The 19,907-nt window shown below is 43.8% G+C and overlaps 1 protein-coding gene across 2 annotated transcripts; it reads right to left on the reverse strand.

Moving 5' to 3' along the window:
- Positions 1–1,045: 1,045 nt before the first annotated feature.
- bnc1 (basonuclin zinc finger protein 1) lies at positions 1,046–19,643 on the reverse strand. 2 transcript variants are annotated; one of them, XM_085771466.1, is made up of 5 exons: positions 19,458–19,643; positions 11,081–11,183; positions 8,135–8,370; positions 3,243–5,260; positions 1,046–1,903 (listed from the first exon to the last, which is right to left on the reverse strand). In XM_085771466.1, exons 1-5 carry the CDS (start codon positions 19,470–19,472, stop codon positions 1,102–1,104), a joined length of 3,174 nt encoding a protein of 1,057 aa, XP_085627592.1. In that variant the 5' UTR covers positions 19,473–19,643; the 3' UTR covers positions 1,046–1,101. The 2 variants fall into 2 exon arrangements, with proteins under 2 accessions (XP_085627592.1, XP_085627601.1); XM_085771475.1 differs by lacking the exon at positions 19,458–19,643 and adding an exon at positions 16,881–16,998.
- Positions 19,644–19,907: the final 264 nt, after the last annotated feature.

The following is a 19,907-nucleotide window of genomic DNA, read 5'->3' on the forward strand; positions in this document are numbered from 1 at the left end:
TTGGTACAGTGGTTAGCACTATTACCTCTAAGCAAGGAGGTTATGCTGTTTGATTTCCTGGCCCCTTTCTTGGTGCAGTTTGCATGAGTTCTCCCTGGGTAGCTACTCCAGAGACATGCACACTGGCTTGATTGGTGACTCTAAATTGCCTGTAGGTGTGAATGTGAGTGTTTGAGGTCCTCTCTATATGTGAGCACTGTGATAGATGGGTGACATGTCCAGGGTGTACCCCACCCCCACCCTGTGTTGGTTGGAATTTGAAATTGTCTGCAGCCCCTCTGCAGCCCAACATGGTGAAGTAGTACATATATGGATGGATGGATGGAAGGATGGATGGATGGACTATAAGGCAAACCAATACAGAGATGAGTTTCACAACAAAAAGTGGAGACTGATCATGACTCGACTGTTCAGGCCTGAAAATAAATATTACTGTTCTTTACACATTATGTTGGTTGATGTCATTTGCAGAAAAAGCCATACACTGCAAAAACTCAAAATCTTTCCAAGAATATTTGTCTTATTTCTTGTCAAAATGTCTTGTTTCTAGTCAAAACTAATCTCTTTCCATTTAAAATGAGACCCATCACCTACAAATCTACTTGTTTTTAGATTTTCACTTGTTTCAACCAATTTTTTTTACTTAAATAAGTACAAGAATCTGCCAGTGAAAGCAAGTTTTTTGTGCTTGTAATAAGCAAGAAAAACTTGCCCCACTATCAGATTAAAGTGTCTAAAAACAAGCTACTTTTTAATGTGATGAGTCTTATTTTAAGTATAATGAGATTTGTTTTGACTAGAAATGACATTTTGGCTAGAAATAAGACAAATCTTCTTGGAAAGATTTCGAGTTTTATACAGTTTATGTTCCAAAAGGAGATGACAAATGAATTGAATCCTGATTGTACCTTTTTTTTTTTCTTCCATTTCACAAAACATGACAACGAGGATGGACCAGAGATCAGACCTTAAAAAGTGCTATTTGGTGAGCCTGTTTTAGGTGCCCTCCCCCCGCCCCCCCTAAAAAAAAAAAAGGAAAATGACAACACCACCAACAACGACATAAAAATACAGTAAGAATGGGGGAAATCACTCAGATCCCTACTCTTGGTCCATTGTGGCCCCTGAGTTGAGAGCCAGGTTCCTGTGGAGGTTGGGGTTCTGGCTGTGCCTGTTTCTGCTTCGGACTGAGGAGAAGGACGTATCGCAGCCGGGGACTTTACACTTGTGAAGCAGTCTCAGATGGACAGTCTTGTAATGGGCTCTGAACGTGCCCTTGTTGCTGTAGACCTTTTGGCAGATGTGGCAGGTTATCGGAGATCCACCCCCACCTCCCTGAAGCCCGCCCTGTTCTCCTCCGAAGCTGCCGAGGGTCTTCTCTCCCCCGAGTGCCGACTCCTCGCCCCCGGGCCGTCCCATGGCGATCCCGTCGCAACTTTCATCGCTGTCCTCCATGGGGAGCGCCTCCTCACCCTCTTCCATCCCCTCCCCTTCGTCGCTGCCCGCTCCATCTGAGTCCCAGGAAGACCGCGCGCTGCCGCTGCCTCGAGGGGGGGCAGAGGAGGAGGTGCTCAGGTCCAGGACCGCGCCATCTTCCCCCGCACCACCACCTCCTCCCAAGCCCTCCATTTCTCCTGAGGGCGATGCCTCGGCGCTATCCTGTGTGCTGGACATTTTGCTCATAGGAAAGACCAGGCCCATGCGGTTGTGTCCTCGGAAGATGACTGACGTGTGGCTGGTGGGGTCTCGATGGTGCAGGTCTCTGTCCCGCTGGTCCTGGCAGTAGTCCAGACCGACGGAGTCTCTGTCTCTGCAGTGGGAGGAGGACGGGTAGAGGGTGCTGGCTGGGCTGAGGGATTCTTTGGTCAGAAGCTTGTGATGCAGATTCAGATTTGCACTGTGTCTGCAAATGAAAACAAATGTTGCATTAAACGTTTGGCAGGTGCTAAGAGCAGAAGTGTTGTGAATCCATCCAGTGTTCTTGAAAATCTGTATTTCTAAGTTTGAGTAATGATACAGAAAGTCGGATGTAAAAAAAAAAATGGACAGACATATCATGTTTGGACTTTGTACATTTGTTGTGACTCTTGTGTTTGGACATCTGTTTCAATTCTTGTTCTAGTTTGTTCTTACTTCTCTACTGTGTCTTTGTTTTTGTGTGTTTGCCTCCTTGTTGATTATCTGCCCTGATCTAATGTGTTTCACCTGTGTTCAAGCGCTGCTGGTTCCCTTGTGTATTTACTTCTATATCTTTCGTCTTTCTCATTTGTGCTAGTGTTATGTTCCTTCTTGCTTCAGGTGAGTTTCCCCGGTGCTGTACCTGCTCATATTAGTTCTTTTCACTCAGCTCAGGATCTTGTTTAAGATTTTTGTGTTTTTCATATTCCTCATCTGTGTCTTTAAAACACCACTCAAATTCTCCTAAAAAAAAACCCCTCTTTTTTTTTGCTTTCATGTTGTGACTCCATGTATCAGGGCCCAACCACCAGTTGAGAGCACATGCTACATCCAGTGTGCTCCTGGCCTTACACCATCATACAGGAAGTATAATTTGACCTTAGTGATCCAAACGTCTTCTGTTTCTATCTTAAACAGAGTAGTTGATTTTAGCCCAACTCCCTAAGTAATTAGTTATAGTTACTAGTTACTTTCCCAAAACCGTAACTGAGTTAGTAACAGAGTTACTAAGTGATAAAAGTAATTAATTATACAAGGGAAGTAACGATTGCTTTACTTTTTTTTTAAATAAAATGCTCAAATACAGTATGTCAAATGATGGACTTCCCTCCCTAACCCCCGTTTACCTAACTATTGCCTGCACTAACCAAATCACTCAGTATTCCTCCACACAGGCCTGCTCCGCGACGCGCTGTATCACTCCGCCTATCAGCTGTTTAGATCAGCAGCATGTGGAAGAGGCGGAGTGATACAGCGCGTCACAGGCCTGCCTGTGAGGAGCAATACTGAGGTTAGTTGTGTTGGTTTGGTCCAGATAAACGGCTTTTTCTGACCAGTTGATGACCTGAAAATAATGTGTTGCTATAAAACATCCTATACTTAAACGGTGTGTTATTTTCTGATGGGCGCAACGGCGCATTTTATTGTCATAAAGGCGCGAAACAGGAACTTTTTTCATTACTCGTTACTGAAAAAAGTAGTGCCTTTAGTAATGCAGTTATTTTAAATGGGTTATTTTAAACACTGTTATTCCCATCACTGGTTACAGTCAGTCAGCCTCTCACCTGTCTCGGCTCCTGCGGGAGGGGAAGGCAGCGTTGCAGCCGTCCACCGTGCACATGTGCATCTCCTTGAGGTGGACGTTTTGGTAGTGCATCTTGAAGCTGTAGGAGTTTTTAAAGGTCTTACTGCAGATTTCACAGTGGTGCGGCAGGTCGGCACCAGAGTCAAAATGAGACAGCCCTGAGTCGCTGTAGTCTTCCACGCAGCCGTCAGATCCCTCCCTGTCGCGGTCTATAAGCTGGAGAGCGCCCCCGTTGGTCAGCCTGTGCTCGCCCTCGTCCCATTTATCATCCGCAATCAGCGAGTTTGTGTGCTCCCTGTCTTCGTTGCCGTTGAGTTGTTGACAGAGTAAGTTGTTGTCACAGTGGTTCTCCATCAATCTGTTCTCAAAGGGGGAGGAAGCGCAGGTGATGACCCCCGCTTCGGGTTGCCTCGGCACCTCGTCTTTGTCGTTCCTCTCTGTCATATCTCTGTCCAGAGCTTGGTCGTTTTCCTTCTCCTCACCAGTGTAAGACCCTCTCCTCTCCTTCTCCCCAGCTGCTCCACAGTCCTCCTGGTCCCTGTCCTGTAGAGGAGCCTCGTCCTCGGAGCTGCTTCCGTTATCCATCTGCTCGTCTCGCTCCACCGCCTCCTTCTCTATCTTTATCGGCATGCTCGACTTCCGCGACTTCTTCTTTGGTATCGGGTCTGTCATGCAGGGTTCGTGGCCTGTGATGGGTTTGACGGGCACGGAGGAGGACAGCAGAGGGAGGGAAGGGAGCGCTCCTGGGGTGTTGGCGAGCTCTGCGGGAGTCACCAGGCTGCGGTAGAAAGGCAGGACCGGCTGGACTGTTTTTAAGTTGGGGAAGAGGATGCCGCTCTGGCCCATGCTGGGGAAGGAGCTGCTGTGGAGCTTGGCACCAGTGTCCACATGGCTCACCATGTAGCTGGGCACTGATTTATGGCTTTCTGCTGAACAGACAGGAATAGGCGTCCCATACTTCTCTCCTTCGGAGTTCTCATCAGACATGTTACCACGCAGGTCTTTGTCCCGGTTATTGCGGTTCATGGGCATGTGTAGTCGCGGGTTTGGGTTGGCGCTGTGTCGATTGCGACTGCGCAGCGAGCTGAACACCATGTTGCAGCCTTCGATGGTGCACTTGTGCTTAATCTTCAGGTGCACTGCGTTGTAGTGGATCTTTAGCGTGCCTTTGTCGTAGAATGTTTTTTCGCAGGCGTTGCAATACACACGGCCCTTCTTCAGAGAGCCCCCGCCCCCACCTCCTCCCGATACCCCCCCACCACCACCACCACCGCTCCCGTTCCTGTCCAGGGAGCGCAGCTTCCCGTCAGGCGACATCTGCGTGACATCAGAGCTCATGGACGGCGTGCATGGCGTAGAGGGCCCATCTGAATAGTTGTCGCTAGTGGAGAAGTCCTCGGCCTCTATCTTCGGTGTGGTGGACAGACTGTCCATGTGCTTGTCTCCGCTTCGGTCCAGGTCAGAGAATGAGACGGAGCTAGAACCGATCAGGTTGCTCTCTGGAGGTCGTGACAGAGGGAGGGGGTTGTCTCTCCCTAGGCCGTCCTGCCCCTGATCGTCTCGTCTCTGACTCTGCTGCTCCGCTGACACGCAGCATGGCTGCTGGTGCTGCTGGTGCTGCTGGTGCTGCTGGTGCAGCGCCCCGGTTGGCGAGCCCAGGAACGGGGTGGGGACAGAGCCCAACAGCTGGAATGGCAGCATGAAAGCCATGCTGTTGATGAAGTTCTCAAAGTGGTGCATGCTGCTGCCACTTAACTTCTCCACTTTGGATGTGGAGAGGTTGGCGGTGGTGCGTGGGGTGTTGCGTTCAATAAAAGTGCGGATGTCTGAGTTGGTGCGGGTGCTGGGGACCAACACCGCCTGGCCCTCCTTATCCTGCAGAGCCATCAGCTCCACTATGGACTTGGTCTCACCGAAACGCAGGAACTGCTGCAGTGTGGCAATCTCCTCCTCGAATGTCATGATGGCCCACCGGTCCAGCACCTTCCCTGCCACGTCCTACAGACAAAAGCAGGATAACAGGGAGAGGCAGCGCGGTGCATAAGAGGGGAGAGGGAGGGATGAAGTAGATTGAAAAGGAGAGGGAAAGTGACAAAAAAGGGGAAGGGGAGAGAGCATTTTCATCATTAGCATTACAAGTGTCTGTTGGGTTGCTCATACATATTCACAGAGTGGGTTAGATGACACACCCTATAAAGGAGAATGGCAGGGCAGCTAAATAAAGGAATCAGATGGAGTGTTAATATGAGCAGGCAGCCCAGAACTCGGAGAACCCTCATTACACACAGACACAGAGCGTTTCATCTTGCAGGTCATTTCTCTTCATTTAAATCATGTAGGTTTTTTACCCACTGCATCAGAGGCAGCGCACGTCTCAGAGAGAACATGCATACAAGCATGCCAGCAGACACGTACACTGATGTACACAGTCCCAACGGCAAGGAAAAGTAAATATGTGCACTAACATACCACACACACATACACAGCAGTAAGGGAGAGGTGATCATAAGCAGCCTGACATTGATCAAGCGGCTCCTCTCCCCCTTAAACCAGCAGTAATCACATGTGAGTTCAGGCGTCTTTGAAAGCGAGGCGCGGCTCCCTGCCATAACCGTGATTAATATTTCATCACAGAGCATTCATTGGGCGTCTGTCGAGGATTCTGACTCTACGTTTGCCATTAGAAGAGCTAACATGAATTAAACGCAGCCCAACTTGAATACTTGATGATGTACTAATCGAAGTGAGAGCTCGCACTGACGTGACGCCCGCAGCCTGGGCCCCGGTTGCCTTGGCGCTGGCTTGAGACAAAATCTAGAGCACAAGAAGACATCATATTTACAAATGTGCCCGGGCACGGGCTGAAGACCTCCCCTGGCAGCCGCTACCACGACAACAAGAGGCCACATCAGCACCACACCAGGAGAGCTAAGGCCCTGGGTCTCTGCGTCGCATCTCCACTCTCTCCACATTCTCCTCCCTTATCTCCCTTTCTTTCTTTCTTTCTTTCTTTCTTTCTTTCTTTCTTTCTTTCTTTCCTTCCTTCCTTCCTGGTCTCTGCATCACATCACCACTCTCTCCACATTCTCCTCCCTTATCTCCCTCACACATTTTCTTTCTTTCTTTCTTTCTTTCTTTCTTTCTTTCTTTCTTTCTTTCTTTCTTTCCTTCCTTCCTTCCTGGTCTCTGCATCACATCACCACTCTCTCCACATTCTCCTCCCTTATCTCCCTCACACATTCCCTTTCTTTCTTTCTTTCTTTCTTTCTTTCTTTCTTTCTTTCTTTCTTTCTTTCTTTCTTTCTTTCTTTCTTTCTTTCTTTCTTTCTTTCCTTCCTTCCTTCCTTCCTGGTCTCTGCATCACATCACCACTTTCTCCACATTCTCCTCCCTTATCTCCCTCACGGGGTGTTCCCACCAAACGCGATGACGCTTCATCGCGCGTCGAGATTACATGTAAAGTCAATGCAAACACGCGATTAGTCGCGTCATCGCGCCGGGCGATGCGATGGACGCGATAGCGCGGCGCGATGGACGCGTTGGCCGCGAAAAATCGCCTCCATCGCGTCGCCCGGCGCGATGACGCTTCATCGCTCGAGTTGAAATAATTGAACTTTTGCGGCGAATTCGCGTGAAGACGCGCCGCGACAGCCAATCAGCTTTGAGATCGTCACCGACGTGCTGACGTACGGACGTACTGGTGTTCCCTTGGCAGCTTAGTCAGAGCGAGTCTATTGACAATATTAGAAGTTTTCTGGTTTAGTTTAGTTTATTATTCAGATCCCCATTAGCTGCTGCAAAGCCACAGCTCTTCACTGTTGCTTTTCCGGTGCTGTTACAAACGTTTCTGATTTGGAGATTCGGACCTGAAAGCCCGTTATCACTGCTGTTTTCAACCAGCGGGCGCTGCGAGCCGGCCGCCCCGTCCCAAAGCACTCAACAGGCGGTCAGTCACACAGTAGTTCACGGAGCCGTCTCCTCCTCCTCCTCCTGCAGCCAGAGACCCACACCGCTGTTCCTCTCCCATCTACAGGGACAGGAACAGTGCAGCAATAGTGGTTATCTCTGCCAGAGAATGAAATAGTGGGAGAAATGTTGTTGTTTGGGCGGGCTCGTCGCGCGACGCGATGCCGCGACGAGGCGTTTTTTGCATATTGGACCAGCGTCAAAACTGGAGCGTCTAGCGCGACGCGATTTCATTTGACGCGCGATTCAATCGCGTTCATCGCGTTTGGTGGGAACACCCCGTCACACATTCCCTTTCTTTCTTTCTTTCTTTCTTTCTTTCTTTCTTTCTTTCTTTCTTTCTTTCTTTCTTTCTTTCTTTCTTTCTTTCTTTCCTTCCTTCCTTCCTTCCTGGTCTCTGCATCACATCACCACTTTCTCCACATTCTCCTCCCTTATCTCCCTCACACATTCCCTTTCTTTCTTTCTTTCTTTCTTTCTTTCTTTCTTTCTTTCTTTCTTTCTTTCTTTCTTTCTTTCTTTCTTTCCTTCCTTCCTTCCTTCCTGGTCTCTGCATCACATCACCACTTTCTCCACATTCTCCTCCCTTATCTCCCTCACACATTCCCTTTCTTTCTTTCTTTCTTTCTTTCTTTCTTTCTTTCTTTCTTTCTTTCTTTCTTTCTTTCTTTCTTTCTTTCCTTCCTTCCTTCCTTCCTGGTCTCTGCATCACATCACCACTTTCTCCACATTCTCCTCCCTTATCTCCCTCACACATTCCCTTTCTTTCTTTCTTTCTTTCTTTCTTTCTTTCTTTCTTTCTTTCTTTCTTTCTTTCTTTCTTTCTTTCTTTCTTTCTTTCTTTCTTTCTTTCTTTCCTTCCTTCCTTCCTTCCTTTCCTAGTAGTATTCAAAAGGTGTTGCTCACCTGCAGCACATATCCTCGAATGTAGTCTTGCAGAGTCCAGTCCAGGGCATTGAGGATCTGGATGACCTCCTCCTGCTTCAGGACGGAGAACAGGCGGTCCAGGAGGATCTTGAGGCGAATGGGGATGGCTTGTGTGCCGTACAGCATCAGGCTGCAGATGTCAAACACCACATTCGAGTGCACAATCTCCACCTGGCTGCTCTGGTACATGTGGTGCACCCTCAGTTTGCTCAGTGCTGAAATACACACATCAGCATTTAGTGGATTAGATGACACGAGTCTGTTCTGATCTCTGCTTTCACACAGAAGGAAACAACACATTTATAAATGTAAAAAAAAAGATGTTGCACAGAAGGAAATGTATCCATCACTGTCATGCTGTGATTTACACAAACATAAGGTACATTTTGCAGGGCTGTATGAGCAATTAATAATACATAAGAGAACATCATCTGAAAAAATAAATGACACTATAGATGTGCATACTATAAAATGTCAGCACTGCCTACATTCACTGAATGTCTTAATGCTGCTTCATTTAAAGGTTTGTTCTGCAGAGCATTGCTGCTAATTATCAGTGGATATTTGAAAAACAGAATTAAGGTAATGATGAGTCATGCAGCCTCTTCACTTACGACAAATTACAGTAAATGTTGTAGTCATTATTGTAATTACTGTAAACAAGTCAACCTATCACAGCAGCTGTTTAATTAGAATAAATAAAATTAATACTAATGTTAACTTTTTTTTTGTCTGTTTAAATCTCCAGAAAATGATTCTAATTACATAATAATAATAATAATAATAATAATAATAATAATAATAATAATAATAATAATAATAATAATAATAATAATAATAATATGTTTCAGGTAGGCTATTTCATGTTTCTTTATTGCTTGTTTTAGAATACCTATCATGTGACTATGGTACACTGTGCATATCAACATAAAATAAAACAGGTTTACTAAATTTGAAGAGAGGTATTTTTGTGTTTTAAAGGACTTTAAAACTCAAATAATTTACAGAACAAATAGTACAAATTTCTGTTATTTATATGATTTTTTTCTATCATCAAGGATATACCTGAGAGTGTCGATTTTCCAATGGCTTGCTATTTCTACACCTTTTACTTGTAAACTCCCTCCAAAATTAGAAATGTAAGTCTTTCCATGTGTCCCCCATGCATGCACTTGCCCACTGTATATCCTTCTTAGCAGATGCAACAATCACTGTACAAGTGTGTAACATGTCTGCTGAGACAACAGGAGGATCAGCTCAAAGAGTCTCATTCTCATCTGAGGAGGGGGCCTTATACTGTAGGCTCCTCCTTAATATAAATCCCTCGCAGACACATTCTCCTCCTTTGTCACACAGCTGTGACAAAACTTCACTAAGCCTTTCTTAGAAGTTAGAAAATAATGTTATAATATGCTTGATATCACCCTAAACTATCAAAACAAATGGGTAAAATATAGATTCAAAAATGAGTGGGTAAAATATTGATAGTTTTATACGGCCAAAACAGCCTGGTGTCAAACTGACCCCAAAGAACGTGAATGCGTACAAAATGTGTACAGGATATTGAAAACATATAATCATATTGCTTTTATGTTTACCCCAGCTGTCACATTAAAAAGTGACACTTTTAGCACAAATTAACTTTTATTAACTTTCATGTTTAATTTGTTCAGATTTTGAGAGACAGAAAGTGAAACACATCAGAGGTGAACCAAGCATCAACCTCCAGGGAGACTCATGTGTGCAGGTCGCACAAATGGCCACTTGTGTCCTTCTCCAACACCAGTTCAGCCGTCCTAACTACAGTGGCTGCATTTCTACTGGCAACACAACAGCTCTGAAATGTCCAACTTTACAGCAGAATTAACAGCCTGCTACAAAACTACTTTGGTTCCTACAGCCGATGACAACTTAAAAGGGGTGAATCTTTATAACTCACCTGTTTTCATTTTATAAAAGCTTAACGTTCTGCATCAATAAAGGTGTGCTGCTTTAAGTGACAAGCAGGGAAGCAGCCAGAAGCCGTCATTCACAGCTCCACACACAACTCTACTCATTTTAGATTAAAGGGGACATCAGAAACCTGTGATGTCACAGACAATCCCTGATCCAGTGTGGAAAAATGAATCTGAATCTTTAAACCTCTGTCTTCCAACTTAAGTTTGTTTGTGTCACCAACAGCCTGACTTGGACAGCCTTTTGATAATGAAATAAAATGATCAGTGGGTCACATCTGAACTCTGCACAGAGGACGCCGTGTGAATCAGTCAAACTGCAGCCAATCAGTTTGCAGGAACTGAAGGTAAAAGTGTCAGAGCAGGCAGATGACAGATGAGACCTCAGACTGTGAAGTGAAGATAAAGATGGAAATGACAATGATTGTGTTACAGCAGTAACACACGGAGACTCAGTCTGCCACTCTGATTTTCAATCTTATTAAATCTATTTGAAGGAAATAAAATGCATGTCTGAAGCCGCATTCATCATTTATGTATATATCTATTATTAACTCTTGCTGTGTTTAAAATTTTAAAATAGTGTTAAATTGATAAATGAAACCTTTAAGAAGAGATTTACCAGAGGAGACAAAGTTTTCCTCTGTGACACTGAGTCCACAGCAGAGAGGACGTCTATTGATTGCTTCACAAAGGTTAATTGCAGCTGAAATCAAATGAGGGATGTATCAATTCCTGGGTATAAATTCTAATGTTTATTGCTTTTGTTTAACTGCTTATTCTTAGCTAATTGTAGAATATCACCAATTGTGTTGTTTTTACTGTTGATGGTTAGGCTGACACCACACACAATGATTGACCATAGTCAATTAATCAAATTAACTTGAAAAAATAACTTCTAAGTGTTTCTAACACCCTACTACATTGTGACTTGTAGTGACATGTTGCTTTCCTAACAGTGAACGCTTACCATGTGCCACCCAGCCATGTTTGCAGTTCTCACACTGTCTTCTCTTCAGCTTCCCAGGCTTGAAGCTGTCACAGTTACAGTTCACCAATGTGCAGCAGATAGCCTGTGAACACAACGCATGCATCAGTCAGTCGGAGAAGAAAACACAGAACCACCACAGAGCTCCTCAGCAAATGTTTGTTTGAATTAGAAAATTGAATTAGCTGCTTCTAAGATTGAAAAATTCAGAGCCAGGACATTGTCTTTTTGTTCAATGGCTGCACCACCACCCTAACTCATCCATTAACTCAAGCTTATCTTTGAGAGTTGGTGGGCTTTGTAGGGGGAGGGAGCCAATCCAAGCTGACATCAAGCAAAGGCAGGTCACAGGGTGTCACAGGCTGACATATAGAGACAAACAACACACCAAACCCACAGGTGATCGCCGATTAACCTGAACCCAAACCTGCAGGACCCCAACTCAAACCCACCACCCAAACCTGAAGCTGTTTTTAATGTCTTGTGTCATTGTATCCAAATCTGAGAAAAGCCACAGAGACATGTTGGAAACAATGTGAGATGTTGACAGTGTGAGCCGTGAGGTGATGTTCAGCCTGTTTTCACATTTGTTCAGATTCAAAGGTTTAAAGTTAAATGTCTGTACAGAAGGAGAGTAACACACTCATCACCCTGCGACTGTGTCAGTGGTACTTCAGGGCAAGTCCTCTCTACGGTAATGAGAGGTCTCAGACACACCTGGACCAGTAAAACTATCTCAATCAATCAATGCCTAAGGCACATATACACACACAGAGAGAGAGAGAGACACACACACACAGAGACACACACACACACATTAGCTAATGGACTTTATCTTTGGAGGACAAACATACAGAGTAGAAGAGTGGACCTCAGACGAAGGAGTGACATGTAATGAGTTAAGTTTTGTGTGGAGCTGCTGACTCGGCAGCGCCCATGTGAAGACGACTCCTGTGCACTGATATAGTGAACATGACCCACCCTGCCCCTCTGCCAGAGACAAAAAAAAAAAACATTTACACACCAGGAACAGAGGGAGAAGCGCCATCAGAGCCGTGATCAAAGCTAGGTTGTTAGCACCACATGCTGAAAACCTTGGAGTGGCTGCGCTGTGGCAGCGCTCTCCCTCTGCATCTATAATGCATGATCAGTGGGGTTTTAGTATACATGAGCGCTACGCTTAGCTCCTCATTGGAGCTCACTCCCTCTCCACAGGCGGAGAAGGAGCAAAAGTGTGGGTGGGTGGACGGGTAAGGGGCCTCCTCCTCCTCATTTAGTCGTTTGCTGCGGTTCTGCGCTTGAGGCTGAACTTGCCCTTGAAATCTAGAATTGCATTATTTCACCTCACAATAACCTCGCATCGTTAGGACAGTTAAACTGGCCGGAGATGAAGGTGACAGCCAGCTGGCCTTGAAGTGCAGTACCTACAGCTCTGGTCTGCAGCTCTGGTCTGCATGGGCCCGCCATGACATCCCATCTCTCAACTGGGCGGCTCGGCCTCCTCTGGACAGTAGCAAGGTGTAAAAACCCTTTTGTTCATCTCTCGTCTCATCACAGAGCACCGACAACCAGCACATCCCAATCAGGCTAATCCAATCCACTGTAGCCACATACACAACCTCCTGATGCTGCTGCCTCTAATCTGGGTCCTAGTCAGATCACACACACACACAATCCTGCACTGCAAAAACTCAAAATCCTACCAAGAATATTTGTCTTAAGTCAAACTGTCTAATTTCTAGTCAAAACAAATCTAATTATACTAAAAATAAGACTCATGACATTGAAAATTAACTTGTTTTTAGACAGTTTTCACTTGTTTCAAACAAATTTGCACTTGAAATAAGTAGAAAAATCTGATAGTGGAGCAGGTTTTCTTTCTTATTACAAGCACACAAAAAAAACGTGCAGATTTTTTTTTTTAATTACAATTGAAAATTTGTTTGAAACAAGTGAAATCTGTCTAAAAACAAGGACATTTTTAGGCGATGAGTCTTATTTTAAGTGGAAAGAGATTCGTTTTTTTGACTAAAAATGAGGCATTTTCACAAGGAATAAGACAAATATTCTTTAGATTTTGAGTTTTTGCAGTGTAGAAGTCAGAAGTAGAAGAGGAAGAAGAAGAGGATGGCATCCTCTCTTCCTCTCCCTTCAGATGGTTGTCACTGAAGCTGCAGCTGTTCATATGCATCAGTGAAGTCAAAGACACAAAGTTTAATTGCAGAGAACGACGCTGCCTTGTGTGTGTAATGTGTATCTGAAGCCAGAGCTGACACAGTGTCACCTCCTTCATGTCTTTGATGTACAAATTACCTCTACACTGACCTTGACTATATTACACATGCCTCTCTTTCATTTTTGTCATAGTGGACCTAATGACAAATGGTGCAGGTTTGTTCAAAATTCCAAATGATATTTAAATGGCTGATTAATGCATTAGTATTGTTCATACACTGGAAAAACTCATTTAGTCAAAACTAATTTAATTATACTCAAAATAAGACTCATCACATTAAAAAGTCGCTTTTTTTTAAAGACACTTTTTACTTCATTCAAGCATATTTTCACATGAGATAAGTATAAAAATCTGACAGTGGAGCAATTTTTTCTTTCTTATTACAAGCACAAAAACTTGAAATCTGTCTAAAAACAAGTTAATTTTTAGGTGATGAGTCTTATTTTAAGTGGAAAGAGAGTAGTTTTGACTAACATTGAGGCATTTTGACAAGAAATAAGACAAATATTCTTGGAAAGATGTTGAGTTTTTGCAGTGTATAGCTTCCCATATGTTTGACAAATACAGACACAGACAGGTGTGTCGTATGGGACTCTCCAGGGGAGTTGGTGCAGCTTTAACGTGACACCTGAAAGGCACAACCCAGGGTAAAAAAAGATGTTTTTCCCTCGCTGGTGCACGTTAAGTTTATTCCGACGACAGTGCGGTGATAATTAAAGGTGGTCTGATGAGTATGGATGTTTTTTTAACCTCAGAGCTGCTCTCACATACAGTATATGAGGTCAAAAAAAGCAGCTGAATAAAATGCAAGCAAAAACAGGATTTAGAAGTGCAAGGAGCACGTAAATGCTATGTCCATCAATATCATAGAATACAAAGACATTTTTAAAGTAACTGCATCTATGACTGATTGCTATGAACCTACAGTACAGCCTCAGTTTGTCTGGCTCTTGTGTCTGTGTGAATTAGTTTGGTACTAGCAGCTCCACTTTGAGAATTCACATATTCAGTGAATATGAATTCTTTTGTGTTGTGTTGTGTGTTTGTTGCCATGGAGTGTCCAGAGGTCAGGCTGTGTGGGATGGATGGAGGTTAAAGAGGGAGAGGCTGAGGTGAAGTGAAGGTAGGGGGCTACATGAAAACAGCGTCTCTATATCATAACATCCAACAACACAACCACAGCCACACACACACACACATACACATACACACACTGATGGTGATTGGGTTGGATTTGACTTTTTCCATACAGTATATTTAACAACACTTGATACTATACTGCGTTCAGCTATTTCCTGAGTTTCATGATCATGATCAAATTTGCTGTCGGTGCTGTCTGACTCTATCTGACAATGCTGAGATCACATTAACACAATGTAAGTGTAGTGTGTGTGGAGCGACTTGTAGATGCAGAAATAGTTTACAGCCTGAGCTGCGTTAGACAGAAAGAAAAAGAAAACAGCTATGTTCCCCATCCCACTGGGACACACACACACACACACACACACACACACACACACACACACACACACACACACACACACACACACAGACAAGCAATAGAATGATTTCTTTTTTTTTCTGGCTCTTAAAATAAAATCCTGCCATATGTTGTGAGCAGCCACAGAGCTTTAGAGACGAGGCAGAAGTGAACAGCTGCCTGGACAGAGACGATTCAGGGATGGACAGGAACTTGTTGGCCTAATGCGGTGGAAAACTAATCAATTAGCAGCAGCCCTGCACTAACTGATACTCAGTGGGGAAATGAGCGGTACTAGTGCCAAAGAGTGAATAACAGCCGCGCTCTCAGCAGCTCTGAGGACAAGCGAGGCTGATGGCCGACTGAGACGGGATCAGATTTTTACTATCAGCCATTAATCAGTTAACAAGACAATTATGGCTCATGGGAAAATAAAACAAGTAAGAATTTTCCTGACAGGAAATAGAAATGGATCATATGATTGTCATTCACCTACGACTAAAAATGTGTTTTGTTTAGAACGGGTCAACAGCAGGATTTTGATACTGTTATTATCATCACTAATTATTTAACACATAATTAACACATAGGCTACATATATATCAAAAGCACCATTTTAGTTACACATAACAAATAATTTTTAGAACTCATTTTTCAAAAATAAAGTCAAATACATTAATAAGAAAAAAAAAGCTTTATGACTGGGAAATCAGAAGATTATTTCTAAACTATGAATAAAATAATTATAAATGATATTAGTAGTGCAGCATGTGTAGTCATTTTGTTTGGTTGTTGAATGGACAAAAAAAAAAATTAAAACTTAAAAAAGTCACCATGGAAACGTGTGACAATTGAAACAGACATTTCAAGTTTTCTGGCTTTTTAATGATGTTACAAATAGACTTGTTTAACTGAAAAATAATTACCAGAATAATTTATAATAGAAGTTACCATCGTGTAAAATATAACTGCTATTAAACTGTCAGGAAATATTAATTTAAAACGTGTTTTATTACCCATTTCACCTATTTCACTTATTATCCAACTAAAGAGTTATAAAGAGACACATGAGCAGTTGACAGAAAATCATAATTCTACCGATGGAGAAGGAAGAAACAGCAACTACAGAGCGTTTGATTGGAAGTATAGTTTTGCTCTTCAATATTAAAAGGGCGGCTTATATATTTAAATGGTCTATAACGGAATGAAAACAAAAAGGAAAGAATGAAAACGGATCCATCAGCTGGACATTTACACACACACACAGCAGAAGTAAATGTTGTCTCCGGCCTGAGCACAGACCCACTCAGGAATGTGGAGGGAGGACGGTGCTGCTGGTATCATTCTGTTTTCCTACTAATAACACAGACATCCACCAGCAGAACCTTCCTCTGGCTGCACTGACCGCTGCACCTCGTCCCATCGCCACTCTGCCTCTGTCTGTGTCTGTGTGTCTGTGTCTGTGTCTGTGTCTGTGTGTCTGTGTCTGTGTCTGTGTTTCTGTGTCTGCGCCGCGTGTGTCTGTGTGTGCGAGCGGTACAAGCAAAGAACACAGTCTCATGAATAAATCACGCCTTGGAATAAGTTGTGTGCGCGACAGCGAGGTAGTAAAATGTTAATTGATGACAAGTGTTAGTTAAGGGGGAGGTTAGAAAACATGAGCAGCTCAGCAGGCAGCATTATCCTGCCTCAGCTGATGATTTAACACGGCTGCACTTTCACTTCTGGGATTCTCTCGGAAACCATTCCATCAAGTTTCACATGAAACATTTAGCTTTTTTATATATAGACCCACTCAGCCGTGAAGCCCGTATAGTTTTGATCATTCAGTTCAATTAAAAACAACTAAAAGCGACAGGGTTCTTTCAACATGGCACTGAGACTGAAAGGGAAAAACCTGGGAGAGTGCAAGTAGTGACAAGCTGCGTTTGAGCCTATTTAGAGTCCATACAGCCCAAAGACAGCGTGAAAAACTCATTATTTCACACTGATCCAGCAGTCAACCAACACACACACACACACAGACACACACACAGAGCTGTGCAGACAATGTAGCAGATCTTTACCTGAGTGTCCATGAGAGAGTGGTTGTCTTCTTTAAAGGAAAAAAAAAACCCTTATAAGACAAAAAAGAGATGAGCTTGTGGGATGGAGGTGTGGGTGTGGGGGTGGGGTGGAGAAGCAAGCCAACGCTTGGTTGGTTGGCTTCCTGGTGTCTGTGGCTCCCCGCGTTAGGAACTTGGAGGGAGTGTTTGGCTCAGAGAAGGAGTAAATGAGGGGAACATGTTAGTACACTGAGTCTGAGAGAGTTTGGCTCCCAGCTACGCTCTGATTAATATCTGATCTCCCTTTCTGCTCGCTATCCTCCTGACAATGTTGTCACATCTGGCTGACAAATCCTCACAAGCCTTTTGGTGGCAACGCAAGAGCAGCTGTACAGGGAGGCTTTTGCGTGTGTGTGTGTATGTGTATGTGTGTGTGTGTTGAGATTTGGGGGTGTTAAGAGGGTTGGTTGGGGCCAGAAGGGTGGATCACAGCCCACGGGGATGCTGAGAGGGGTAAAAGGCTGGAGAAGACACACACACACACACACACACACACACACACACACACACTGACTCTATCCTCTCACGGATGGACCATCATGAAGCTAATGAAGCTGACGAGGCTGGCAGGCTATACCGTCGCTTCCACTGACACACAAACATGCACACACATAAAGTGAAGTGTAACTCTGTAAAGATGAGCAGGGGCCCAAGCTCCTTTTCTCTCTCTGTGTGAGTGTGTGTGTGTAGTGTGTAGTGTGTGTGTAGTGTGTGTGCGTCCTGGGGGCCCTGCAGCACTAAAGAAGAGCAGTGAGACGCCCACAGAGAGAGATGGAGGTAGAAAGAAGAAACAAAAGACATGCAGAGCTGCAGGACTGGAGATGGGACATGAGTATGTGAGGGTGAAAGCTGCACAAGCCCATTCAACTTACACACACACACACACACACACACACACACGCTCTCTCTTTTAAAAATTGAAAAGGCGATTTGTTAAAGTAAGAAAATTATTATTATTATAATAAAAACCTTAACCTATGACAGAACTCAATCGTAATTCAATACAATTTTTCTGAACTTTTTAGCACTGATGAAATCTATTGAGCCCTTGAGGTGTGTGAATGCAGCATTATGATTACACAGTTAAAGTCATAACTATCTTTAAAATGTCATATTTATATTAATCAACCACAGCAAATGTGTTAAAACAATTAAGTAATATATTGCATTGTTAAATAAGTACAGTAATTACATTGGGCTAAACATGAATAGTGTCTACACTGCAAGAAAAAAAAAATCTGCTGCAACTTGATGAATCTCATCCCCTCTGATCACAGCTTCACTCACTACATTTATTTCCACATGCTGTGGTGAAGTGTGGCCTGTTCACATGCAGCCATACAACAGGGAACAAACATCAACAGTGTCTTCCACCTCTTTAGCACCCAGACCCACACAGACACAGACACATACAGAGAGGGATGATTGTTTTGCTGCCACCACTACACTGACTGTTGCTGTCTAATTGTTCCATTTATGGATACAACAAATATAATCTGCTGTAAAAATGACATTCCAATAGGCTGCATGTGGCCAGAGGCTACAGGAAGTTGTAGGTTACAAACCGCTCTGATCGCAAACTAACTGACAGACAGACGGACAGACGGACAGGCCCAGGTATAAGACCTGTGTGCGCTGGCTCTGTGTCCAATAACTGCACCTTTCATTTTCAGTTAATTTTCTTCAGGACACAGGTCAAACGAATAAGTTAAGTTAACTGAATGGACCAGTCAAAAGAAAGAAAAAAATATAGAGACAATAATTTAAGAAAAAAGGATGAGACAGAACAGAGGAGAGTGAAAGAGGAAAGTGGAGGAAGCCTTCAGTGTTTATTGGACATTGTCTGCGCTGGATTGGTGGAAGGCATACGAGGACAATGTCTGTGCTCACAGACGGCGGCAAACTGTTTCATTCTGACCTCTTCATTAGTCACATAAGACAGACACATTTCAAGAGTCTGAGAGCGACTCAGCGCACAGACAAGTCGCTGTCTCTGGATCAGTTTTCAAGACTTTCAAACACTCCCATTCCCCCAAAACGCTGGATTTGTGTTTGTTGTTAAAATTCTAATTCACATTTAGAGACTATTAGTTTACATAGCCTAGTATACAACATTTCACATTTGAACTAGAGAACTTTAAAATGTTTTGCCGAATGAATACAAAAAGTTCGAAGGGAAAAATTTCAAAAACAAACAAAAAAAAACTCATTCAAGGCCTGAATTTTGCCACAAACATGACAATGAACGTGAAGCCGACAGGTAACTAATCCTACATCAAATACAAATTACTCAAACAAAAGTACACCAGCATGTTTCTACAAGTAGAAAATCATAAAATATAAAAAAAAAACATCAGCACATCTAAACAGTCAAGTCTGGTCCTGTCACCGCCGTCCACATGAACTCCCTCTAGTTGTTTTTTTTGTTAAAGCCAATCCTGTTCATGTGGAGGCAGCGTGAGAGAGAGAAGAGAGGGAAGAGAAGAGCTGAGCAGACACACAGAAGAAGAAGAGCGGGGGAAAAGCCGTCTCTCTTACCTCGGCCATTGTCATTTAGTCGGATGTTTCCAAGGATACCGTGGAGTTTGCCATTCCCTGTGAGTCCCACAAAACAACTGCCTCCCAACTCTCCTGCCCGCACAAGTACTAACGCAAAAGAGCCATCATCACACCCAGCAGCGTCTCCTCCAACTACACAGACACACATGTACTCTGCTGCTCTCTCTCTCTCACACACACACACACACACACAGACACACACACACACTCAGCCACCAACACTCACTAAAGAGAGAAGTCACTGTGCTTTTACTCTCGCTGCACACACACACACACGCACACACTTAAACACACACCTCCTCTGCTTTCTCTCCTCTCATGCTGTTGTGGACTGGCTCTAAACTACTCAAGATGTTGAGTGTGTGTGTGTGTGTGTGTGTGTGTGTGTGTGTGTGTGTGTGTGTGTGTGTGTTGAAACTGGGCACAGGG

Source organism: Trachurus japonicus, chromosome 3 (genome assembly GCF_045865225.1).
Source record: "Trachurus japonicus isolate A0001 chromosome 3, Traja_1.0".
In the NCBI taxonomy this organism is placed as follows: Eukaryota; Metazoa; Chordata; class Actinopteri; order Carangiformes; family Carangidae; genus Trachurus; species Trachurus japonicus.